At 35.3% G+C, this 25,902-nt stretch overlaps 2 protein-coding genes and 1 non-coding gene across 3 annotated transcripts; 2 read left to right on the top strand and 1 right to left on the bottom strand.

Annotated features, from left to right (window-relative positions):
• Positions 1 to 1,168: 1,168 nt before the first annotated feature.
• Positions 1,169 to 16,209, top strand: LOC146946550 (LEAF RUST 10 DISEASE-RESISTANCE LOCUS RECEPTOR-LIKE PROTEIN KINASE-like 2.1). Its single transcript, XM_085744576.1, has 4 exons — positions 1,169 to 2,048; positions 2,931 to 2,963; positions 7,486 to 7,509; positions 14,659 to 16,209. The coding sequence occupies exons 1-4, from the start codon at positions 1,193 to 1,195 to the stop codon at positions 15,939 to 15,941; spliced, it is 2,196 nt and encodes a 731-aa protein (XP_085600702.1). The 5' UTR covers positions 1,169 to 1,192; the 3' UTR covers positions 15,942 to 16,209.
• Positions 12,375 to 12,481, top strand: LOC146946551 (small nucleolar RNA R71). The gene has a single exon (XR_015029442.1). It is a non-coding gene; the product is annotated as a small nucleolar RNA R71 (small nucleolar RNA).
• Positions 16,210 to 22,073: 5,864 nt separating the features above from the next.
• On the bottom strand, positions 22,074 to 23,880 carry LOC146946549 (uncharacterized). Its single transcript, XM_085748912.1, has 2 exons — positions 23,639 to 23,880; positions 22,074 to 22,974 (listed from the first exon to the last, which is right to left on the bottom strand). The coding sequence occupies exon 2, from the start codon at positions 22,970 to 22,972 to the stop codon at positions 22,184 to 22,186; it is 789 nt and encodes a 262-aa protein (XP_085605038.1). The 5' UTR covers positions 22,973 to 22,974; positions 23,639 to 23,880; the 3' UTR covers positions 22,074 to 22,183.
• Between the last annotated feature and the right edge of the window lie 2,022 nt (positions 23,881 to 25,902).

Here is a 25,902-nt window from a genome sequence, read left to right as displayed (position 1 = left end):
AGATGTGGATATTCAAGGATGCATTTATTATACTTTAGAAAAGTTGAGATGTATTATTATTGTACAAACGCATTTGGTTGTATAATACATTCATTCGAAGATTTATTGTTGTAAATTTTTAATGTATCCAGTACTAAACTAATACACATGCTAGACTTTCTAGATACGTCTAATATGGGTATTACAGATGCAGTATACTAAGTTGGATTCAACGATATTTTGGCTTGCAGAATCGGCAACTAAAATTGGACAAGATATCCATTCTTGTGAACCATTGTACAACTAAAAAATGGGAGACATAAAAAAAATGGAAATATTGATGAAAAGTTGTGGTCAAGTGAGAGTTGAGTAAACAAGGCTAAAAATAATAAAAGAAAAAACATAATTTACATGCAAGCATTTGAAATTGAAAAGGATTAAATAATTATTTTTCCTTTCCTTTTTAATCTTTATATCCACTTTTTATTGTCTACAAATACAAAATTACATGTTCTTTTTTTATTCAAGTAACCTAGTGACTGGATCCGGGGTTTGAACCCCGACCCCTGCATAGCTCAATGGGACAAATTACATGTTTTTAGTCTCTAAAATAAAGACTAATTGTATAGACAACTAATAACGAAATACGTTATATTTATATCATTATGTGGATAACAAATTTATTTAGCCCAATTGAAAATAATGCAGCAAAAAAAAATATAGATCAAGAATCTTTCAAAAGATAAGACTAGAGACTATACAGAACAGAGAAACACTTGTGTGGACCAGGACCAAGAATTTTGGTTTGGTCACACACAAAGAGAGAAGAGAGAAGAGAGAGAAGAGAGAAGAGAGAGAAAATAGAGAAGAGAGAAGAGAAGAGAGAGAAGACAAATTCTTGTGTGTGTGACCAAACCAAAATTCTTGGTCCTGGTCCACACAAGATTTTCTCATACAGATCATGCTTTCCCTTTCTCTTTATTATACGTATGGAAATTTGAAAACAATTGCAGAACTATTTGACATATTTTCCAACAAGTCATTGTACTAAAAAAATGTATGAATTAATAAAACACTAAAAGTCAAGAACGACGGCTAAAGACTTTGACAATCGGAAAGACAGTTTAACCCTTAGATACAGGTTCCATTTCAGATAATATATTAATCAAATAATTCTAAAATCTAAAGTGAAATTTCATTTTCAGCATCGATCATGTTCAGAGAAAAATCCTTGTCATCCTTCCTCAAAATTGTAATGGTAGTTGTGCTGCTACTGCTTCATCATCATGAAAATTGTGATGCAAATAATACTAACAATCAAACATCATGCACACCTTCTTCATGCGGCAAAATCAACAACATAAAACATCCATTTCGACTTAAGAATGATCCAACAACATGCGGTGATCCGATGTATGAGTTATCCTGCGAAAACAACATCACAATCTTAACTCTATTTTCAGGTAAATACTATGTGAAGTCAATCAACTACAAAAACTACACAATTCGGTTAGTAGATACCGGAATTCAAGAAAACGATTGCTCCACGATTCCTCGCTATTTCTTAACCTCATCGAATTTCACAAGTTCTTACAATTATGATTACCACGGCGATCCATATGAAGTAAGTTATCCAGCTTGGTTAGGGCATATAATATACTTGAATTGTAGCAATCCAGTGAAGAATGATCGTAGGTATGTCGATACATCTCCTTGTATAATCAACTCCACTGGTGGTGCTGGCTATGTGTATGCTGTTGCTGGAGACTTGAGTGTTGGGAGATTAAACGTTGGTTGCCATGTGAAGCTTGTTGCTACTTCATCAGCTTCTGCTTTTAAGCCTGTTGGTGTTGTCGAGAATGATAAAAGCGTTTATCACAAATATTTTTCATACAAGGAAATTCATGAAATGCTAAGCTATGGATTTTACCTTTCTTGGTTAAGACGTGCATGTGAAGATGCTTGTGATGATAGGTACAAACAGTACTGTTACTTCAATGAAAGCAGTGGAGCTCTTCTATGTTCATCTGATTTTTGCAAGACTCCATTGGGACTTGAAATCCAATGTGGTAAGTAGACTTCCTTGTTTTCATTTTGACAAATATTATTTACTAAAATAACTGCTCAAAGAAATTTATTGACATATTTTAGCCAAAATTATATCTGCGAAAAAGTTTGATTGACCCTCATTTTGGATTGGTTCTTCATGTTTTTTTTCTTTTCTTTTTGAATTGATCATTTACCGTTTTTTTTTTCTTTTGATGTTTTAGCTCTTAGCATAAGTCTTAAGGGTAATTAAAGTATATAAATATTTGTATTTTTTGGACTAAAATATCCTTATTATGATTAAATTCACATGCAATAAACCAACGGTCACAAGTCCTTTAATAGTTTTATGGTGTGTTTTTTAATAAGGGTAAATTTGGAAAAACAATATTAAATATACTGAAAAAAAAAATGGAGGGTACATTTCATGATTAATGCCAAAAAAAAGTGTTTAAAAAAAAATGATTAATGCCAACTACTACTTTTGTTTCACAACTAAAGATAAAAAAAAAAAAAAAACCAAAAGGAGTTCATTAATCACTCTTCACACTAGAGATGAATGACTTATTGTTTTGAGTTAATTAGTAAATTCGAATTATTGCTCTTGAATTAGGACATTGGTGTGAAAAATTATATTGTTCATTTTTTTAGATTTTGTGTTTAACAATGAATTATATTTCATCCACTCAAATGAGATAAAAGAGCTGTTAATTATTGAAAGATAAATGAGATCAAAATTTATAAAAAAATATTACACATCGATTCAATTATGATTGAACATTTATACAAATTTTGTACACTCATCCATAGATATTAAACTAATTTATAATACTTGTATTATTTTGTTATATTATCAAAAAACAGGTATAGCTAACAATTTTTTTTTTGTCATTTTCCATTTTTAGAACACATGTCAAAGTTGCGCATATTGATGGAAGGTAAGCAATTCTTTTAAATACACATAATCGAGCATTTTGTCTATTTTCCATTTTTTTATTGGGCATTATTTGACTTTTTTCTATTAAACAACACAAATGAGTAAGATACTTTTTTCTAACTAGTCAACCGAAATTTGTACTGGGGAGAATCGATCCCAAAACCTTGATATGAGTAAACTTCAACATCTCAAACCAAAACCACCAAACCAACGCTAGTGCAACAAGATCATAAAAGTCCAACAAAACATAGTACAACTCATTAACAAAGTTAGATCCGACAACTAGACTAAGCGTGTGTTTGGCATGGCATTTGAAGCCAAATTCTCGCGTCCCAATGTAATGTCACCGTGACTTTTGTGAAGCTGGAAATTCCAGCTTTAGGCTAGAAGCGCTTTTTTCCTCCCCCCACCGCTATTCCAAACAGACCATAAAAGCAAAATTGACAAAGTAGAAACTCCTGAAGCACCCATTTGATAAGAGAAAAAGAACAGAGAAGGGGTAATGTCCAGACCAAACACATTAAACAATTTGGCCTTGTCAGCCGCACATATCTTGACAGGCCTCAACAAAGAGCAAGTTCCACTACCCACTCGTAATGGATATAAGGGCTATTAGAGTTTTTTACAAAAAAAAAAAAAAAAAACATTCTTAGGAAGAAAAAATAATAATGTGCACCACTTGATCGACATCCAATATCTTACCAGAGAATTTTAAATCATTACAGGTTTCCCAAATGAACCTAACACACACGAGGTATCTGAAGAATTAACAATAACCCTCGGTCTGAATAACCAACCTATCCTACAATAACTGCCAAGACAATGAACTTGGAGGGAGTCTAATTTTGCCAAACCTCTGAGAACCATGAAAGTTGAGCTAAGTGAGAAGATCCCATTAGTATCATTCTTCCACATTTATAACCCCCCAATAAGAAGAGCCTTTGGAGTCTGACGATCCAATTCCAGACAAATATTATAAAGAAGGAAAGATAGAAAATGGGGATATAATTCAAGAAAAAATTGATTAGGACCACCCTTTCTCCCAAACTCAAAAACCTATTTCCCCCCCGAGTTCCACACCTTAAAAAAAAAGGTACAACAAGGAGAAAAAAATGGAAGGGGCTAGGATATCCCCTTGTTTGAGTTCATGTTGGATATTAATCTCCTTTGTTGGGATCCTATTAACTAGAATACGGTGGATCCTAAAGAGCGCATATATACAAATTCAAAATCACGACTTCGTAAAAAAACTGGAAGATATGCATAATGTAATCTATGAAACCTCATTTATCCAAATCACAAAACTTATCAAACTCAACCTAAAACATAAGATGTTCAGTTCTTGACTACTTCTCCATATCAATGATGTCATTCACCACGATTGCCCCATACATAAATTTTCTATCTATGATGTCTGCCAACTAGTTAGTTGAGGTGTTGTTGTCCATAACTAATGTAAATCGCCTAACCAAGACCTTGGCTAATAGCTTGTAAAGAGGCCCAATGTGTGAGATATGATGAAAATCCCAAAGATGAATATGAGAGCCAAACTTCAGGATAAAGTTGATGAAGTATGAAAAGAAACTCCTTAGCATATTTTCAAGGGTAAATAACCAAACCATCACTCCAAAGGAGAGTCATATAATCTTTTAAGAAAAGATAAATGGAATCAATCTGGTCTTGGAATCTTATTCCCATCATAATGCGTTGGAACCACATCTATGACCACGAGAAAGGACAGACACTCACAAAATGGTACTCCCTCCGTCCCATAATACTTGACATAGTTGACCTTATTACACATTTCAATGCATAATTTTGAGCTTAAATATCTTGAATAATATATTAGAAAAAATTATGAAAATTTAATATTTTGAAAATACTCATCGAATTACACATTTTCAAAGTAAGTTAGGTCAAAATTACACATTTTCAAATGAGTCATCTATTGCGGAACGGAGGGAGTATTATCTTTATCTGAAATTTATTAAAAATCAATAATGACCATCATTGATCGATCCTTAACAGGGCCGTCTTAACAAATTTGTTGGCCCTGTTTAAATTTTTAAGGATTCACAAAAAATTTAAATTTTGGGCCCCAAAAAACCTAAATAAGACACTAAAAAGAAAATTATTAACAAAAATCACCTTAGTGGGAGTTGAACCACCAACCACAAACACAACCAAAAGCAAGCGCGCCACTGAACCTCCGTGTCTTGTTTGAAATGTTATTCGCATTAACTATATATAAATACTAATTAAGTGCCTAACATATAAAAAAAAATATGTTTCGGGCCCCAAAAAAATCGAGGCCCGGTGGCATAGCCCAGCCTCGACGGGCTATGGGCCGGCCCTGATCCTTAATTGTCTCCATGATATGTCAATAAAAGAAAGTTTTAATTAATCCCTCCGTCCCATAAAAACTGAGCCAATTGCAAAAAAAAAAAAAAAGTGTGTCCTAAAATAACCGAGCCATTTCACTTTCCAATACAATATTAATTACTTTTTCCCCTTTATAACTCTAATTAATACTACTTTCATCACTCTCAATTCAATATATTCCACTTTGCATTTATGATAGTGGGGAATACATCAATACTTAACAAAAGCATTTAAAACTATTTTTCTCTCTCCTTCATTTATACATTTTTCTTAATATGTGTTAAATGAGCTTTTGACCCAGTTAATCTCGGACGGAGGGAGTATATCCTTGACTTCCGAGACATCCTTAACCCACCTATCCCTCACATGAACCGCAGAAATCGAGTTCCTCCTCCCTATCTTAACCAGAGCCCACAAGTAGGGGAAATCCTGGTTCTTGTTGGTATCCTCCTTTGTTAAGAGAAAATTATTTTCCTCCCTTTGATTGAACACCCCAATCTTCTTAATTAATATCTAAATTATAAGATCAAGATACTAAAAAAACTTCCATTCTATACTTTAAGATATCCCTTGGGCACCTTTATCTTTTATGTGAGAATAAAATCCATCCACCCCATATTAACTGAGGAAGCCCAACTCTAGTGACCAAATTTAGAAGACCCAGATGCTCAAGCCAATGTTTATTGAACCTGAAAGGCTTCGGACCCCAAACTTGAGTGAAATATTGGAGCTTCACAGGGAAATTCTGAGAGAGACATCTTGAGGAGGGGTTTACTGAATCTCCACTCCCCACTTATACCACCAACTGTCTGAAACCATGACGCAATCAAGACGGCACATCACACACCCGTTAGGTTGAAAATCAACAAGACGTGGAAAATCAACAAGCCCTATGCGCGTGGTGAAGTTACAAAACTCAAGGGACTCCAGCTCTCATTGTTTACTTAGAAACACCCCTCTTTTCCTCCTTAGCAAGAACCAAGTTAAAGTCTTCATACACACACCACACATCTTTCAAATGAACCTTTGGACCTAATAAGTTGACTCCACACTCCCTTTTATATCCTAGAGAGAACTTTGACTAGACATTTACCACAAAACACAAGACCCCCTCTACCTAAGACCCCCTCACTCAAGACTCACATTAAAGAAACACAATTCGGAGACAGACAAAAAGAGAGATTCTATGTGTGTTTATTATTGTTTGACTTGAGTACGTCTTGTACTTTAAGTTCTTTGTAGTTGTACTCTTGCAGGAAATTTTTCCTTTTTATTTATAATATATATATTGTCATTTAAAAAAAAAAACCACCGCGTTTAACTTCAAATCTAAAAAGGCAACAAAATCAAGATGGTTTGGATGAGAAAAAATCATGCACCTTTTTCTTCTTAATCCTCCACCATAAACCTCTAATATTGAAAGACCTAGTAATCATTTATAACCATGCATTGCCTCCATAAGATCCTTTTGAAGACAATATTTTACCTCATTCCCTACCGACGTAGACACATTAACCTCATCCTCCATCCCAAAAGTATAACTTATATGTTTGTCTTTCGATAAAACTTTCCTAGCACTAATCTTATTGTGTGATCCAATAGAACCCCTAGAGCCAATAGTTGAATAAATTGAATAAAGAGAGATCATAGAAGGATAAACCTCAAGTTGGATGGTTAAGTTAAGACCCTGGATGTTATCTCTAACCAATATGGATAGAATCACCTCTTTCAAAATAGTTGTCACACCAAGAGCTACATAAAAAATTGAAGCTAACATCGGTGCGGGCCCCAGAGGCACATGCCTTGATGCTTGAGGGTACCAAACCAGCTGAGTGACACCAACTATTGCACAAGCCTATGGGAAAATAAGGCAGGCTCACTAAAGGATGATCTACAACGGTGAATAATAATATATTGACAAAGAATAACAATTAAATTGTTTTTAAACAAACATCAATAAAAATAGTTGTGAAAGATTAAACACACAAAAATGGATAGTTCGTTTAAATTTATCTAGATATAAATAAAAGTTTTGTTGTTCAGAAACATCTAAATACAAGTAATTTGTTGTAGTTAACTTTTTTTTTCCAGTTAATCTGTTATCTTCTCTATTTGCTTACATGGACTACAATTTATTGCAGATATTGTACTTGGAATTATCAAAGGTAATGCTTTATCTTTTCCTGTTTATATTCATTTGTGAATTATTTTATTTTATTTATCTTCCTTTCAATTATATGTTATTACTTGTACGTCAATTATATTATTTTAGTTTTCTTTTATTATAAATAATGTCTTCATAAACTCATTTTGATTAATTAACCCCTATTAATCTCATATGAATGAAATAAATATAAATCGCTTTATAACTAGTTTTTTTTTTTTTAAGAAGCAAAAATGAATTATATATACCAACACTAACAGGTTAACATTGTCAGCACAAGGTGTGCCAACAAAATGCAACCACAGTTTTACAAACAGTCAACACAAACAGCAAAACTAACAAGTGCCCAGACAATCTAGAGGGCATGCAAGCCAATTGTGAACACCTAAAACATAAACAACATTAACAGCCTTCATCCACCAGTATGAATGGATTTTAATTTTATCAACTAGCTGATGCATATTTGACACCTTGTTTTGGAACAACTTGTTGTTACGTTCTGACCATATAACCCAAACACAAAAAAGCCACACAAGTTGCATAAAAGTTCTTCTTTTTGTCGATCCGCCTGACAAATAAATAAACTGAATAAAATGCTGGTGAGGATCAAGCGGATCAACCCCGTAGACTCCTATCCACCGACAGACAAGAGGCCACAACTCACTGAAAATGGAGCAAGAAATAAACAAATGTTGCGCCATTTCCACTTCACCGTACCCAGTCACACACCTCTGAGCCTCATGAGAAATGATCCCGCGAACCAGCAGATTAGATTTTTCTTCAATAAATTAGGTGCCATTGTTTCCTACTTTAAAATAAAAATTACTGAGTGTATACCATCAAGGCGTAAAACCTTAAAAACCTCATACTATAGGATTTTAAGACATCACAAGTTCACCATCTCATCACCTCTAAGAAACTTAATCTTGTCCATATAACTAAAAATAAGGGTAGAAGAATGATAAGATTTATTCTGGCGGTCTTGGATATTGAACCAAAGAGACTATTGATACAACTTCCAAGTCAATGAAAGAAAAAATACTATTTTACAAAGCTTAATGACAAGAGTGATAAAAAGGTCATTCTATGTATACCTTATATGCATACATCAAGGATTGAGAAACGAGATTGTACACAATAGCGATAGGGTTTTGGGCGGCGATAGGGTTTTGACAGCAGCGATTTCGATTCCGGCACGGTGCAACATGCCATGATTACTGCCACTGAGTTTCTTCATCTTGTGAACACGCAATCGCGATGACACTTAAGGTGTTGCAAAGATTGGCTCACTTGATTCACATAATTAGAAACTTCTTGGATCTGTAATTACTATTTTATTTGTTTACAGTGCAGTCGTTTCCTTGCTTCCCATCTTCCTGTTTCAATTTTGTTCAGTCACAGATTCTTGTACCAGAATGTTTCACGTTCATTTTTTCTCTGCCAATTCACTGTCTGGTTCTTAAATTTGAAGTCGTGCAACCGCGCTAATGCCCTGTGCATTACAAAGGTTGATCACGCGTGCATCAATACTAGAACCGGCCGGGTGAAGTGCGAAGACCGCTGATGGCATACACGTGCCTCTGGCCGTGTGTTTCCGAAGTTGCACCATCCGTTTCAGCCATGGTGCAATCTGCAGCAACGGTCCAAACTATTTCAACAGCACCTAAATCTTTCGCAGCAGCTCTAGCAGGTGCAACAGTTACTGATGACATACCCTTACCCTCTCCGTGCATTAAAGGTGATGCATTGAGCATCAAAATTTGTCAGGAGGAGTACCGTAAGGGAGTAGAAGATTGCAAGAATGTGTTAAGGGCTCGTTTAACCCTTAACAAAGGAGATAAACCGTACTCGGCACGTGATCTAAGTAATAAAATTGGAAAGTTATGGAAGACAACGACTGGTTGGAAAATGGTGCCTCTTGGCAAGGGGTATTATGATTTTCACTTTAACTTGGCAGTTGATTTAAGAAAAATATGGGCAGTAGGCACTGTTAACCTCAAGCCGGGTTTGTTATGTTTATCACAGTGGACTAAAGACTTCAAGTATTTGACACAGAAGCAGACACATGTATCGCTTTGGATACGATGGGTGGAGTTACCGCAAAAGTATTGGCGGGAGAGAACGTTGAAGGAAATCGCAAGTGCGGTTGGTACACCAATTGATATAGATGGACCAACTAGAAACCGTACTTTTGGGCATTATGCTAGAATTCTTGTCGACATTGATCTTTCAAAGATAGTTTATGATGAAATTCTTGTCGAAAGAGAGGGCTTCGCTTCAAAGTTGAGGTTCAATATGAGAGGAGACCTCTATTTTGTCATCACTGTTATTCTATTTGACACAACGTCTCCTCATGTCATTGGTTACATCCGCAACCACCGAAGGACAAGAATGATCGAGGGAAATAGATTGTTGTTGCCGAGGCAGCCCCTAAACATACTCGGCATAACAACAACAGCAATGATGTGGGTGCTTCAACATCGACCAATGGTAATACTTGTACATGGGTTCCGGTTCCGGTTGTTTCGACTGTTACTACCACTCAGAGGGTTCCGGTCTTTGCGACTTCTACACTTACACCTACATCATTGGTCTCAGCTTCATTGGCCTTACCGGCTTCATTTCCTTCCCCTACTTTGACACTCAATTCACAGTTGGGGCCGGTTGTTACGTCTACCGTGGCTAATTCTCAAATGTATATCTTCAATACTTCCAGCTTTCCATTACACAATGTGTTTGATACAATTGCTCGTACAAAGTTTCCACATACTATGCCAGTGCTAGAGCTTGTTTCCCATGTAGCGGACGATAACGTCCAACCCGTAGAAGTGGTGAGGTCGCATCAGACATCGCGGGAGGTGTTGGAGAACCCCTTGGTAACTGATTTTACTAAATCGCTTCTGGATAGTGTGGAACATAATCATATGAGCCCGCGGGAGCTAGTGGAGAGTCCCAAGGGTTATAATGAGCGTGTTACACACTCATCCCCTCTTGATCATGAGGACATACGACCTAACAGAGTGGTACAGACAACTCAGACATCGTGGGAGGTGTTGGATAACCCCACGATTGATGATGTTTCTGAACCACTTCAGGATGATGTGGAACATGATCATGTGAGTCCACGGGAGCTGGGGGAGAGTCCCAAGGGTGATCGTGAGAGTGTTACAAGACCATCCCCTGTTGAGCATGTTGACATGCATGAGGTGTCTGCTGAATTTCAGGATCATTTGGAGGATTTTATTGATAGAGATTCTGATGCCCGTCCCTTTGATCCTCCTGTAGCTACTCTTAATATTTCTAATGGGTCTCTTGTTGATGTTGATGTGACCGAGATCAGCTCTCAGGAGGGTGTAGCGCAACATGTTGTTACTAGTATTCATAGTAGCGCTAGAATTCAACAAGATTTGGAGCTATGGCGCCGAGTAAAAGAATATGATAAAAAATCTGCGGAAGTGCCTTTTATTCCCGTGTTAACAAGAAAGGAGAAGCAACACCTCAAAAAACCACTTCTGGTAAGCCTTACATAACTCGTTCAACGGGTGACAACTCTACATCTAATCAATGATAGTGTTGTATTGGAATGTCCGTGGTTTTGGCAATTTGGACACCAAAGTTGCCTTGAAATTTTTTTATTTGTCTCATAAGCCCGTATTTATTTTCTTGGCTAAACCTATGATTAGTTTTTTCTCATGTTCATTCGTGGTATTGGCATAGTATTGGAGTTACTAAGAGTTGTCTGAATAATAGAGGTCATTTGTTACCAAATTTGTGGACTCTATGGGGAGATGAGGTGCAGACTATAGTTATTTTTGGTTCAGATCAATGCATTGCTCTTGAAGTTACTTTACAGTAGTCGTCTGTTTATATTGCGTCAATTTATGCTAATACATCTTATTTAAATCGTCGGCAATTGTGGGCTGATCTTACACATCTTCAAGGGTGTTTCCAAGGTCCTTGGTTGTTCATTGGGGATTTTAATGCTGTTATGGGTGCTCATGAAAAGAGGGGTCGGTGGACTCCTTCTTCTTTTTCGTGTTTAGATTTTAGTAACTGGTCGAATGCTAATTTGTTAACTTATCTCCCTACTTCTGGACCCTTGTTAACTTGGTCTAATGGCCGCTTTGGGACGACAAGTGTAGCTCTTCGACTTGACAGGTCGATTTGCAATGAGGAGTGGCTGGATTTCTGGCGTGTTACTTGTTGTTGTGCTCTGGTCCGTCATCAGTTAGATCATTATCCGCTTTTGCTTACTGCAGATGTGGCCACGGTTAGATATGCTATTCCTTTTAAAATTTTTAAATCATGGACATCTCATGTTGATTGCCATAAATTGGTGTTGGAATCTTGGTCGAAAAATGTGAGAGGTACTGTTTCATGTTTACAAGACCATCCACTTGTCCATAGGAATTTTGAGGATTTTTATAAAAGATTTGGTTCTGCCTCATTCCTTAGTTGTATTGAGCATAATTTATTTGCTCAACACCTTCAATAGCACTACCTAGCTGGCAATCAACACCAATGTGACCAAAAACACCACAAATTTCACAAGGAGGTGATGCAGGAGTAAGTGTGACAACACTAATATTCATTTTATCAAATTTTTGTGTGAGTGCGTCAACTTTGGCAGCAAGATGATCAAGAGGTGAGACTTCGTACATACCTGCCTCTTTTTTAGAGGGTGAAGAAGCAGTGATGGCTCTTTCGTTAGTCCATTGATAGTGGTTCTGGGCCATGTCCTCGATTAAGGCATATACTGCTGTATACTTCTTGTTCATTAAAGCTCCACCTGCAGCTGCATCAACAGTCATTTTTGTGATATATGATAAGCCATTATAAAAAGTGTGGGCTATGAGTCACTTCTCTAAACCATGGTGGGGACAAAGTCTAAGCATTTCCTTGAAACGCTCCCACACATCATAAAGAGATTCCCTATCTTTTTGATTGAACCGTGTGATTTGGTCCCTTAGTTTAGCAGTTTTAGAAGGGGGAAAGAATCGGGCAAGGAATGCTCGCCTCATTTGATCCCATGAAGTGATAGAACCAACTTCTAAAGAATGGAACCAAGTGCTAGCTCTATCCCTTAAGGAAAAGGGAAAAAGGTGCAACTTTACGGCTTCTTGGTTCTCTTTTAGGGTTCCACTGAGTTTTAAGAAAGTTGAAATATGTAGGTTTGGATCCTCAGTGGGTGATCCAGAAAACTGGTTTTGCTGAACCAAGTTAAGTAGTGTAGGCTTAATTTCAAAATTGTCACCCTCGACCGTTGGGTACACAATAATAGCCAGTGGCTCATCATTAAAAGGTGTCGCATACTCTTTAAGAGTGCGTTTCACCATAGCGATATTATTTCGTGCTTCTCTTATTCTTTTATGTAAGAACCTTTCGATCTCGGGAACGAATTCACCAAGACTTTTGCTTCTACGCATAAAAGAATAAGAACCCAAGAAGTGAATGGTAACGGAAAGAAAAAAAGAAGAAGAAGAAAAGAAAAAAGTAAAAAGAAAAAAAAAATTCTAACCACTACTAAAAAGTTAATCAAATTAGTTAACTCCCCGGCAGCGGCGCCAAAAACTTGATGAGATAAATCTGCAAGTGCACAGTTTATCGAAGTAGTAAAAAGAGAGTATTGTTCCAACATGGAGTTGTTTAATTCAATTAACTTTTATTGATGATTAGAAGAAAGTTCAGTTGAAAAGTTGGGATTTTTAACGGTTAAAAATAATAATAAAAAGGCGCCTTGGGATTATTGGTTCATCTTGTTGACAAATCCTTCACAAATCAAACCCTAAACCTAGAACTTTATATTGGACCCACTTTCTAAAGACAAGTTTCTCTTAAGCCTATCACATCTCCTTTCGGTCTCAGTGAATGTGTTCCTCAAGCAACCACGCCTATTCTCATGGTTGATTGCTATTGGAATCCTTGAAGAACGAAACTTTATTTGTCTCAAGGTTTGCTAGACTATTCTCATGTTTCGCAATCCTTGTCTAATTTCACTTGTTCCAATATCAAAACTTCTTCTTTCGATGCTTCGCCTTGATATTTGTGATGATGAATTAACAAGTACTAACCCTCCGTTGTCGCTTTATGAGTTTGATACTTGTTAATTCATTATAAAAACTGTGAAATTAGATTAGAAAGTAGATATATATAAAATTAGGGTTCGAGGCTTGGTTTGATTAGGATTATGTCATTAGACTCATCCAACAATCTGAAGACAAGAAGAGTCTACTCACTCATGTTCATCGTAGACATAGAAGAGAAGAAGGAGAAGAACATAAAATAAAATAATAAAAAGGAGAACTTTTATTAAGAGAAAACAATTGTCACTATTGAATTCTAAGAACAAAAGATGAATTGTTGTGATTGCCTACTCTATTTATAGTTTACAATGACTTAAGCCCTAAGAAATATATCACTAAAGTGTTGCACAAGAAACCACGGGCTTTAGGTTAGAAATAAACTAATAGGTAGCTTGTCCGGGAAGCAGAAAAGCAGCAAAAGAGACTTCTAGGAGTTGGCACGGCCGTGTGGCTGGTGGCACGGGCCGTGCCAAGCTTCTAGCTTGTGGTCTTCATATTTTTGCATCAAATCTTGTATTTTTTAGCCAGAATCAGCTCTGAATCCTCTTTCTTTTGCTCCAAGACTAAATCTTTCAATTATTTGTTCCTGAAATTAAATAACTTGCAGTTGAAGTAAAATAGTTCTAAAAAGGAAATAAAATTAAATAAAATATAAATAAAACGGACTCAAATATTATATTAAAAACACTAATTATTGACTCATCAGAACTAAAGTAATTTATTAACAAAGTTAAAGTGTTATATTATGATAGATAACACAAATCATAGGAGGGAGGTCCTAGATTTTAAGCATGGGTTGGTAGTGGTAAAAGAATTCTTATTTTGCTTCAGTACAGTATAAGGATATCTATTTGCAAAATATTTGTTTACTATTTATCAGTGAGTATACATATTTGATTTAAGGAGAAGTGTGAAAGAGTGTATAAGTTATATATAAAAAAATAGTTTAAAACCCAATCTTAAAAGTTCATTATGTTTTCCTTTCCACTGTACTTTCTCTAAATTTTCAAAACCACACCCCAATGTTATTATATTTATTAATTTGTTTCATAATATATCTTTTGCAGGTGTACTCAAAATAGTTGGCACAACAAAAAGCTCAAAATTAGATAGCCAATTTTTCGATTCTAAATTTGTCACTGATTTAGGAAGAGTAAGTGGAAGGTATCTCTTGCCATCACTTACAGTGAGATTTACATTAGGCCTCATGAGTTTCTTTGTTCTATTTATATATACATGTCGAAGAAGACATGTCTCAATTTACGATAATATTGAAGTTTTTCTTCGTGAGAGTACTATGATGCCAATAAGGTATTCATACAAAGATATAAAGAAGATGACTAAAGGTTTCAAGGACAAGTTGGGTGAAGGAGGATTTGGTTCTGTTTATAAAGGTAAGTTAAATAGTGGGTCATTTGTTGCCATAAAAATGTTGGGTAAACATAAGGGTAATGGACAAGATTTTATTAGTGAAGTTGCAACTATAGGAAGAATACACCATGCCAATGTGGTTCGACTTATTGGATTTTGCGTTCATAGATCGAAACGTGCACTTGTTTATGAATTCATGCCCAACAGCTCTCTTGATAAATATATTTCGTCTAAAGCGGATGCTATCTCGCTAACTTCTACGAAAATGTATGAGATATCTCTTGGAGTGGCACGTGGAATCGCTTATTTGCATCAAGGTTGTGATGTGCAAATTTTGCATTTTGATATTAAACCTCATAACATCCTTTTGGATGAGAACTTTATCCCAAAGGTTTCAGACTTTGGTCTTGCAAAACTTTATCCTAATGACAATAGTATTGTCACTTTAACTGCGGCAAGAGGAACAATTGGTTACATGGCCCCGGAATTGTTCTACAAAAATATTGGCGGAGTATCTTACAAGGCTGATGTGTATAGTTTTGGAATGCTTTTGATGGAAATGGCAAGTAAGAAAAGAAATTTGAATCCGCATGCGGATCGCTCAAGCCAACTTTTCTTTCCCTCTTGGATTTATGATCAATTGGTTGAACATAGGGAGATAGAAATGGATGAAATTACAGATGAGGAAAAAAATATTGTGAAGAAGATGTTTATAATTGCATTATGGTGTATACAACTGAAGCCAAGTGATCGCCCTACAATGAACAAAGTGATAATGATGCTTGAAGGAGATACTGAGAGTATTGAAATGCCTCCAAAGCCTTCTTTGTATCCAAATGAAATGATTCAAGAAGATCTTGAAGGTGATACTACTGAAACCGGTGAATCAAGTTCTACTTTTGGGTCAACTACTTTTACTGAGGAAACTACAACAGAGCCTTTATTGATTAGTTCTATTAAAAAAGGAAAATCAGCATAAATATAACAATCATCAATACACCTATGATTATGCACTCACAAAAACTTTTTAATTGTAATGGAAACACACCAATGTATAGTTTGTGCAGAGTCTCATCTGAGTTGGTCTGGTGGTATTGGCTTGGGACCTGAGAGTATGCTCCTCTTTAAGGTTTCAAGTTCGATTCTCTCCAATGTCAATTTAGTGGACTAATTTAGTTTCTTCAGAAAAAATAATTTGTGTAGAGTATTAAGACATATATCCTTTAAAATTTGTGGCTAGGATTAAACATTAATTCTATTATCTGGTCATAAGTAGAAGAAGTAGAGTTTATATGAGCCCTTAAATATAATTTGTTTTATGCCGTATAAGATCTCTAAACCATCAAATATAATTTGGCACCTCTTACTTCTAAGAATCACTTGATGAGACTTAAATTTTTATTAAAAGAAAAAAAACTCAAAAAGAATTAAGGGGGTGGGAGACTAAACCAAATTTCAATTGATAAATTAAATAAAGTGAAAGTTGGGAACACAAAATGCCGATCAATTCATACCTATATTCTAAAGCCACCTGGTGTTTACAAATCTTCACAAGTTCGAATGTGATGTTTCCACGAATCTCCCTTGGAAGTAAGGAAGGTACTGTATCAGCCAAATCTTCGAGATATAACTGAAGTCAAGGCCCGCAAATAATTGTCTACTACCTCCAGGGGTTGACCATTCTCCATATGGGACAAAGACTCGAGGTTCCCACTACTGTCTTGCTTCCTATAGTCTCATTGGAGTCATCCGTTTCACGGACATGTCCTGTATCGACAAACCTTAGGGTTTTTAAGCGAGTACAAAGTGCAGATGTTATCAACACCCAATACAAGGCCAGTTGAAGGGTCATCGTCTTAGAATAACAGAGGTCGATCTCTATAATGGGGACTGTGACCAAAGGGTCATCGTCTTAGAAGGAGGCCCATCCTTCTAAGACGATCACTTCCAATCATGTTCAAGTGGGGGACATATCGAGCTGTAAGAATCTTTCTAATACCGAATGTCTGTTGCACAATACATGGCAAAAACAATTCAATTAGCCATCCTACACCCAAAACAGAACCAATATTATGCACACATCTTTCCTCTTCCTTCTTTTTTCACTAAAAACGATTACTCTCTTTTAAATCCAAACAGAATGAATATACACAGATATAATTAAGGCTCACAGTAACCATATTACATCATTCATTCCATTACATAGAACTCATGCATTATACACACAATATCAAGACTCTGTAATAATACAAAACATTAGCACACATAGGCACACCACTTCATATGATTGTATTCACAAGTACAAATCACATTGCCAAATTTAAACATCTATGCTAACTTAAACTAGAATTCTTTCTTCAAGTCAATATTACAGGCAAAAGGTTATCGATATAGATATTAAGGAACCTATAACAAGAACGTAAACATCACCACTACATGAATAAAAACAATGTTATGTCATCCAATGACCTTTCAATGCTCATAAGACCGCATCTCATCGGCAACTTCCTCAAAGTATTTTTCGTGACACCCAACACAATGATCACACTAAAAATCAAAACAGATGCCAACGACGTGATGAATGCGAGCAGATTGGTCACCATGATTAAAGAAGGTGCTTCTTTATGCATGCATAAAGCCATATAAAATGTTCTGCTCATTATTATAGCGGCCATCTCTAGATCTTCAAATACCACCCTTTTTTCAAGCTCACAATCTTCTTTCACAAGCTTCTCGTTGTTGGTGAATAACTCCTGATGCTTTACAACACGCAACTTTCCAGCTTTATTGCGCATTGAAGGAAAAATTCTCTCAACCTCCTGTGGCAGCGAGTGAACATCGGTTATCAATGATATTATATTCTAAAGTTCATCCTTCATCATACAAATATGCATACTCTTAATCAAGATGACATGAAGCAACAAACAGAAAGAATTCAAATGCATTCATCATTTTTCATTATCTGTCACAAAAGCATATCACCAATTGATTGAACTTTGAAACCATGAGGACATTTCTATTATTTATTAACAATTGAGAAAAACTGATCAGAGCAATTCTTTGAATTGTTGTAAGGAAGCCAAACACAGATCCAAAATACACAAGATTATGCACAAAAAACTATTCACTAATATAACAACTCAACATGCTTTTAACTTCCAATTTTCACGTTACAATAATTAGCAAGAGAAGAACAATCTTTGAAATTTTTATTTTGAATTTGAATGAATGATTATATCAGTTTAGGTTTTAGGTTGCAGAATGCTTTGCAAAACTAAGCCTAAATAAACGCTAACAGATTCTAAACCAAACCCTTGGAAAAGGTGAGGATGTATATAAAATTCTATCTGATACTCCCATAATTGATACCACCCAAAACGCGTACTGCCACAAAACCCAGCAAATAAGTATCTAACATTCCCTTATGCAAAAACTGCTAACAAAGGTAACAACACTAGGACCGAACTGAATTATAAGAAGATATCAGCACCGTAGCCATACTTGAACACTAAAACCTCCTTAATTCTGATAAATATAGACTCCCACATCACTGAACCTTTGAAGCTCTGACAAAGCTGAGACCAATGATAAAAAGCTCTAACTCAAAAACGGCTATACTTGAAACAATTGATGCCTTAAAGATTATTGTAGACACACAACTTTGAACCTTGACACCAATAGACAACAAAGCGGCACCCTTGATTGACAACCATCAATGCGATAACAACCACCCCGCCACCAATGTTGTGACCAATGCATTCAAGAGGATTAGTCATACACATAGAAATAGGATATTTAAAGCTCTTTTCTTTTGACTGCATCCATTTCCAAGCCATCACTTTGGTTTGTTCCACAATTGATTCCAGTGATAACTCCTTGTTTTGAAAGAATCCAGAATTGCCTTCCAAATTGACCATATACACGCAAGCCACCTTTCCACCTTCATCCAAACTTTGGAAATTAAGGGGCATTCGAAAAACAGATGACTTGTCGATTCTGTTTCTCCACATCCTCCTATGCACAAAGACGTGTTGCTATCAATTATCCATCTCTTCATTAACTTTTCTTCTGCTGGAATCCTCTTCAAAATTACTTGCCACGCAAATACAACAATTTTTTATGGTATAAATAAGCTGCTTATGCCACACTTTAATGTTGAAAATCTCTATTTCTGGTGCATAATCTCTCATCAGAAGTTGGTATGCCGACCCAACTGTGTGTCCTTCTGACTGATTCTTTAATCAGACCCACTTATCGCTTTCATTGGTTCTAAAAATCACTGTTTCCACTTCAGTGATGAGTTGCTGCAAAAGATCCTTTTCCCACATCAAAAGCTCTCTTCTCCACTTTAAATCCCAAATCCAATTTTCATCCATTTTTATCCTTACGTCTACCACTTTATCTTCTTTGTTTAGCGATACAAAAAACAGCATGTCGAATCTATCTTTTAGTGACGCATCTCCAATCCAGTGATTACTCCAAAACAGTGTTGACTCTCCTCTCCCCATTACTTTCTTAATATTATCTCTAAACCAATTAGTATTAATACCAAACCCCTCTCTTAGTATTAATGAACAACAAAATCAGCAAAGCTTCTTGGTTAGTTGCAAATGCATGAACTAACACACTCAAATCAAACAAAGTAAAGTGAGATTTCGAAGTGTGTGTCAAAATCTAGGATGAAAAAATGATAAAGAAAGCTAGTGAGACTGATGAGAACTTACCATGATCTGGAATAACATAACACTAAAGGGGACCACATAGAAGATAAGAATTTTCTTCAGTGGTTCCGATATGCCTCTTTGGTTCTGGAACAACATAACAATAAATGCAACCATCGACAAGAAAAGGCAGAGAATACCAAATTTCCATGACAACCACCTCTTGAAATCTTTAATCTTTACTGGCATTGGGTGATACAATGATGCTCATAAAGGTCAAAACAGCTGACATAGATGTTATGAATGTTATAAGATTTGGCACGGTGCAGCCATTACTAAAACCTATATCTATTGTGGTGAGCAGAATGACAAAGGCAAGAAATAACAGTATGGTTAAAAAAAAAAAACAGTATGGTTAAAATCTTGATGGGTGAGACTGCCATTATAACCTGCTAAAAACATACAATCCAAAAAGGAGAAAGAATCAACACAATATGGAGTAATAAATTTTACTGCGATGGTTGAAGTACTATCCAATGATATGAAAAAACAATCAACAGACCAACATTATTAAGATTTCACACAACCCAACTCAAGATTTCAACTCCAAAATCAAAGAGTTTTGATGTATGTATGAGTTGCTTTCTAACCAAAGATTCAATTCAATGAAAACAACATTGAAATTGGGATCACACCATATTGTGTTGATCAAAATGATACTTGAAATTGAATAGCCATGGTTTTGTACCAAAATAATTTATGTCAAAATCAAAATGTATACATAGCAAAAACTCACAACAACACAATACACATACATACATACATACATACATACATACACACACACACACATTTTAGCAAGCAATTTGTTAAAGGAACAAATGAAACTCCCAACAACAAGGATAACACACATACACAATGTAAGAACTTGCAAATGCATGAAGTAAAAGAAGTTATTAACTGTTCATAAAAGTTGATTTAAACATGGAAAAATTCAAACTTTAAGTTTAACAGAGATATCCATTTTTCACTTAATAAAAAAAAAAGTATAATGAAAGAACAAACACACACTAAAATAAAAGCTTATAACAAATGTTCACAGTTACCTGCAAAATGCATGAAGAAACACAATGAAATAAAAGTGAAGTGAGATCTTGAAGTGATAAAGAAAGGGAGTGAGAGTGATAAGAACTTACTTGGTCTGCGTTGAGAAAATGGAATGTGGGTTTCTTCACACAATGTGTATGCAACAATTTTTATGATGTGTATGGAAACAACGTTGAGCATATGAGGAAATAAAAGTGAGGTTTCTATTTTTACATTCTCATTTTCATTCATGGATACCAAAACTACAACAACAAATTTTAATCTTGGTTTACACAATTCAAACATTCGTGAAAATAAAGCAGATTGCATATAGTGTGAAAGACTCTATCTAGTCATACTTTTGAGGTGCATTAAGATGAGCCAAATGCAATATTTAATGGGCTCACAGTTTGAACTTTGAATACGTGAAATGTTTTCTTTTTCTTTCTCACACAACGCAGAAGCTTCGTAAATTCTTTTCCAGAATAAGGCTATAACACTTTATTTCTATGTATCTTTTGATGTTTATTTTCTTTGTAAATTTATTTAAAAGGTCTCAAGCAAGCACTACAATTCTTTTCATTAATATCAATTAATATTCCCTTCAAGCAGAACTAGGTGTAAGATACACCATAGAACGCCAAACCGAACAATTACAGGGGGCCGCTGAAGCACGGAAACAACACAAAAACAGTCCAGCACTGAACTGCTGCTGTAACAACTAAGGTGCCGAAGCAGAAGGCCCAACAAAGGATGCCCAGCAACTCAAAAACACGGCGCCCAACAGTGGTTAACGCAGCAACCGCCAACTGAAACACAGCCTAACACAGAATCCCCAAAACCGAAGCAACCAGCCAGAAGCAACAGACCAGCAGCACCTCATAACAGAACCAGCACAACTAGCGCAGAAAACAGTCCCACGAGTTCCACACCCATTCATAAAATAAACAAGCCTTAATTTTGAGACGAGAAAAACTCCACCGCCAAGACAACACTTTTACCTCTTCCACAAGCTCCGCTCCCCTAATCTCTGCATTATTGAAAATGAAATCGTTTCTCGCTTTCCATATTACCCACATGGCCGTATGCCAAATAAGACGCAACCCCATTTTAGCCTTCTTATTTGTTACCAAACCGTCCCAACATGCCTAGTGAACAAACAGATTCGGAGGCATAATGAACGCCCCCCGTAACCAAAACAACAGCTGTTTTACATCATAATAATAATGCTATGGCTAGTCAACTATAAGATAACAATTAAAATTTACAAGAGATATAGTTTTCCATTGTTTCGCATCAGTATATAACTCATTTTAGAACAAGTAAATGGTCATTATCAATAACTAGAAAGACAACAAATAAAATACTAGACGAATAAATGAAAATTTCTTACATTAAACTACTAGATTAAATAAACAATAAAATCAAACCAAGTTCATCTCAACGCAATACAAAACACAATGTAAAAATTTGTTTAAAATCCATCTATTGTTTCTGGCAAAGCATCAAAATCCATAAATTGAGTTTCCCATTCCTGACCAGGTTTAGCAACTGGATCATCCAAATATGCAACATTACCAAGTACTTGACTAGCCCAATCCATAAAATCATCCAATTCTTCAACTTCACCAAGTCGATTAGTATCACTAAGTGGCTTCAAATGATCATCATGGATATGTTGCATTTGAGGAAATCTATCAGTGACATCAAGCTTCCTTGAATGTGAGGAGACAACATTATTCGGAGCCACATTTTGCGTCTGAGTAGTGTTTAGCATGAAACCATTTTCAGTACTTTGTTGCATTTTCTTTAGCATGTTAATTTTATGATTACAAGCTTGAATCTTGGCATCTACAATAGCAATGAAAGTTTTGAGTTGTTCCCCTTCCATGTTCATGAAGCATGGATGCCAAGTTGGATACATTTTCATCACAATCTCTTTGTGCACTTTGGAAATATCAGCTTCAATCTTATTCTTCTTATTTGCAAAATAGTCTTTCACATCAAAGATCTTTGGAGTTGTACCCTCAATCTTTTGTTGCTTGTATTTTTCAAGCATGGACCGTACAATTGTCGAATCTTGTGGCATAGTCATTGGTCTACCATCACCATCATACACAATTAAGCAAGCTTCAACTCCAAACTTGCTAGAAAATTCAGAAACTTTTTTTGCCAATCCATTGCTTCTTTGATTGAAAGTTGATTTCCGAGCTCTCCAATCTTGAATGTGTTTAATAGTTAATTTCCCACGGGCACGACCCATTTCTACAAATTTAAATATAAAAATTGTCAATAAAAAACCTATCTTGGTGAACAATAAAAACAATAGATACAAAAATCAAACAATAAAAAATAACATGGGCAGATATCGTTTTTTAAATCCCTAACACAATTTTCATAGGAACAACAGTACAATAATACCTCTTCTCAATGAAATAATTAGAAAATATATACTCACAAGAACCATTCTCAATTCCTCAATTCTCTCATCATGTTTCTTTTCCTCCTTAATTATACAATTCATCTACAGAACTTGCCCTCATACAATATAATATATTTTGGGGAAAAAATATTAATTAGGAAAGATAAAACAATTAATAGTACTGTCATTCATATGTTTTGGCAAGATCGATCAGTGTAACCTTGTAAACAGCTATAGAAGGTTAAGGTATGTTTAACTATCGTATGAAAATCCACCCACAAAAAAACAGTGTTGACATATTCAAAAACTTTTGCGAAGAAAAATTAATATGGTGTTGACGATAAGGGACACATATGCCGAAAAATTATAGTTATATAAAGAAAGGCAAGAAAGAACACACATGGGAAGAAGTAAAACCAAGTTATTCAAACATAAAGATTAGAACATAAAACAATCGAAGACAACAACAAAGAAAACGGGACATAAATGTGTATCAAAGTATTTTACCTTCAGAGTAGTTGATCAGTTGATCTGTCAAAGTATGCGATATTCTCTGTTGTAGTGAAAGATTAGGGCAAAGATGGAAAAATTTACCTTTCAGAGTAGTTGATCAGTTGATCTTTGAAAGTATGCGATATTCTCTGTTGTAGTGAAAGATTAGGGCAAGATAGAAAAAAGGTAATGTTAAGAGTTAACAAGACATCATGAATTTATAGACAGAAAATTAGGGCATAAAATCTATCATGGGCCTATGATATGCGAAGATTCAATGAAAAAGGTTATCTTATGTTAGGGCTAACAAGACATCATTAATTTATAGACAACCGAGAATATCTACGATGAGTTGGATCATCAATTATGTTACTTTGTAATTAAAATCTTTTTTCTTTGGGTACAAGGTTGTAATTAAAATTCTAATCAATTGACAACAAAATCATTGATTGAAAAAGATTTACTCTAGTAAGTGAAAAAAGATTTTTTTTTTTTTTGGCTAAGAAAGAAAGATTTAAGAACAAAATTAAGATTTATTATTATTATTATAGAAAATAAGAAAGATTTACTTTGATTGAACGGATACGGTTATTATATCTAATAGCGTCAAGATGGGTATTTTTATTTTATTGTATTTAATTAAAATTTATTTAGGAATATACTTCAATTAAATAAAATGTAACTTATATTGTTATAATATTATTATTCTTATTATAATGAGATATAACTGGTTTTTTCAATTAAAAATTTAAGTGGTACTATATAAAAAATAAGGTTATAATTAAAAAAGTTTAAATGAATAGTAAATTGAAAGATAAAAAGTCAATGTAAAATTGTATATCCCTATTTCCCGTATATGTATAGATAAAAAATAAATTGAAAAACGTTTTTTTTTATTTAACTATGACAGACCCTTCAAAAAGTTTGGGACATGATTTATAGCTAGTCAACTGGTCAGCTCTCTTATCTTTAATATACTTGACTTGACTCTATATTATTATATTTGAGTTCCCCTGTACTCAAAGTAATGAAATCTTTTTGCTTACAAAATAAAAATGGGTGTCAACAAGAACATGTGCTAAGTATTTTTCTAGCAATATCGTTTTTTGTTTGTGACAGAGTATTGTTTAAATTTAGGCTAAGCCTAATACTGGTTAGGCCTAAGTCCAACCAGGATCCGAAGCCAAGCAAGTTTATATCATGGGCATCAGGGCCGTTCCAATAAAATTGAAGGCTCGGCTCTAATATTAAAAATGACTCCTAATAAATATAATTAATGATAATTTAAACAATTGCAAATAAACAATGAGGATTATTTTGATTTTAATTTGTTTTGTTGAATTTTTTGTTTGTTGATAGATGTGTGGGTTTGACCTAACTTGTTCATTTACTCTTTATTTTTGTCAAATAATAAGTGTTTGATTTAGACCTACGTAACAAAAGAAAACATTATACTACATCCCAACAATTATACTTGTACCCCTACAAATAATTGAGGCCCCCATAAATTGGAGGCTCGGCTCCGTAGAGCTCCTTGCGCTTGGCAAGGAACGGCCCTGATGGGCATGCTCTAGTTCCCACTGGATAGTGGTCCAATCCATCGATCTAAACCTTCCATTCTGGATCCAATGTTGGTGTTCCCCTTGGATCATTACAAGTGTTCCTCAGTGACACCTGTTCAAGTGTTCTCACTCTTTACTTTAATATTTACCTCACTCTCTCGAACCCTCGCTAACTTAAGCGTTAGCGCATGTACAAGTACACCACCCTCATCTACTTGAGAAAGACTCGTAGTGGACCATAGTGGATGAACGATGATTTCATCCCTTTACACAGTGGATAACAACCCAGATGCTATCTACCTAGATTTGGAAGGTTTAGTAGCAACTTCATTAAACCCTAGAAACAATCTCTCAAAATCAAACAAGATGGTAAATACTTGATCAGTCCACTACAACGCTAACGAAGCTTAGAACGTAGGAATCGACAGAACCGTCAATTCATCCTCCTCAATCCTAGAGCCTACACGAAGAGCCCTCGCACCAGTCCTTTAACCATTGGCAGCTGATGTTACCACAAGAACAATGACGTAAATTCTTACGGTGAATCCCATTTTGACATTGATTCTAGGACCGATACCTCAACACACGATGAATCTACCACCTTTATTGCACCCCACACCTGAAGCAACAACTCATAATGCAGAGATTGATCGAAACCCAAAAGTGATGGTTCGTAATGTGGGGGTCCAAAAGAATCCATTAGTGACAATTCACAAT

Source organism: Medicago sativa, chromosome 2 (genome assembly GCF_051527215.1).
Source record: "Medicago sativa cultivar Bolivia chromosome 2, Bolivia_mono, whole genome shotgun sequence".
Classification (NCBI taxonomy): domain Eukaryota; kingdom Viridiplantae; phylum Streptophyta; class Magnoliopsida; order Fabales; family Fabaceae; genus Medicago; species Medicago sativa.
Note: the sequence above shows the minus strand (reverse complement) of the source record. Positions and strands in the feature narration are given on the sequence as shown.

Bases quoted from the DNA above. Each gene is read 5' to 3' on its own strand.
- LOC146946550 (XM_085744576.1), top strand. From the start codon at position 1,193: ATGTTCAGAGAAAAATCCTTGTCATCCTTCCTCAAAATTGTAATGGTA. The intron at 2,049-2,930 runs GTAAGTAGACTT...TTCCATTTTTAG, and splicing joins GGGACTTGAAATCCAATGTG to AACACATGTCAAAGTTGCGC. The intron at 7,510-14,658 runs GTAATGCTTTAT...TATCTTTTGCAG, and splicing joins TGTACTTGGAATTATCAAAG to GTGTACTCAAAATAGTTGGC.
- LOC146946549 (XM_085748912.1), bottom strand. From the start codon at position 22,972: ATGGGTCGTGCCCGTGGGAAATTAACTATTAAACACATTCAAGATTGG.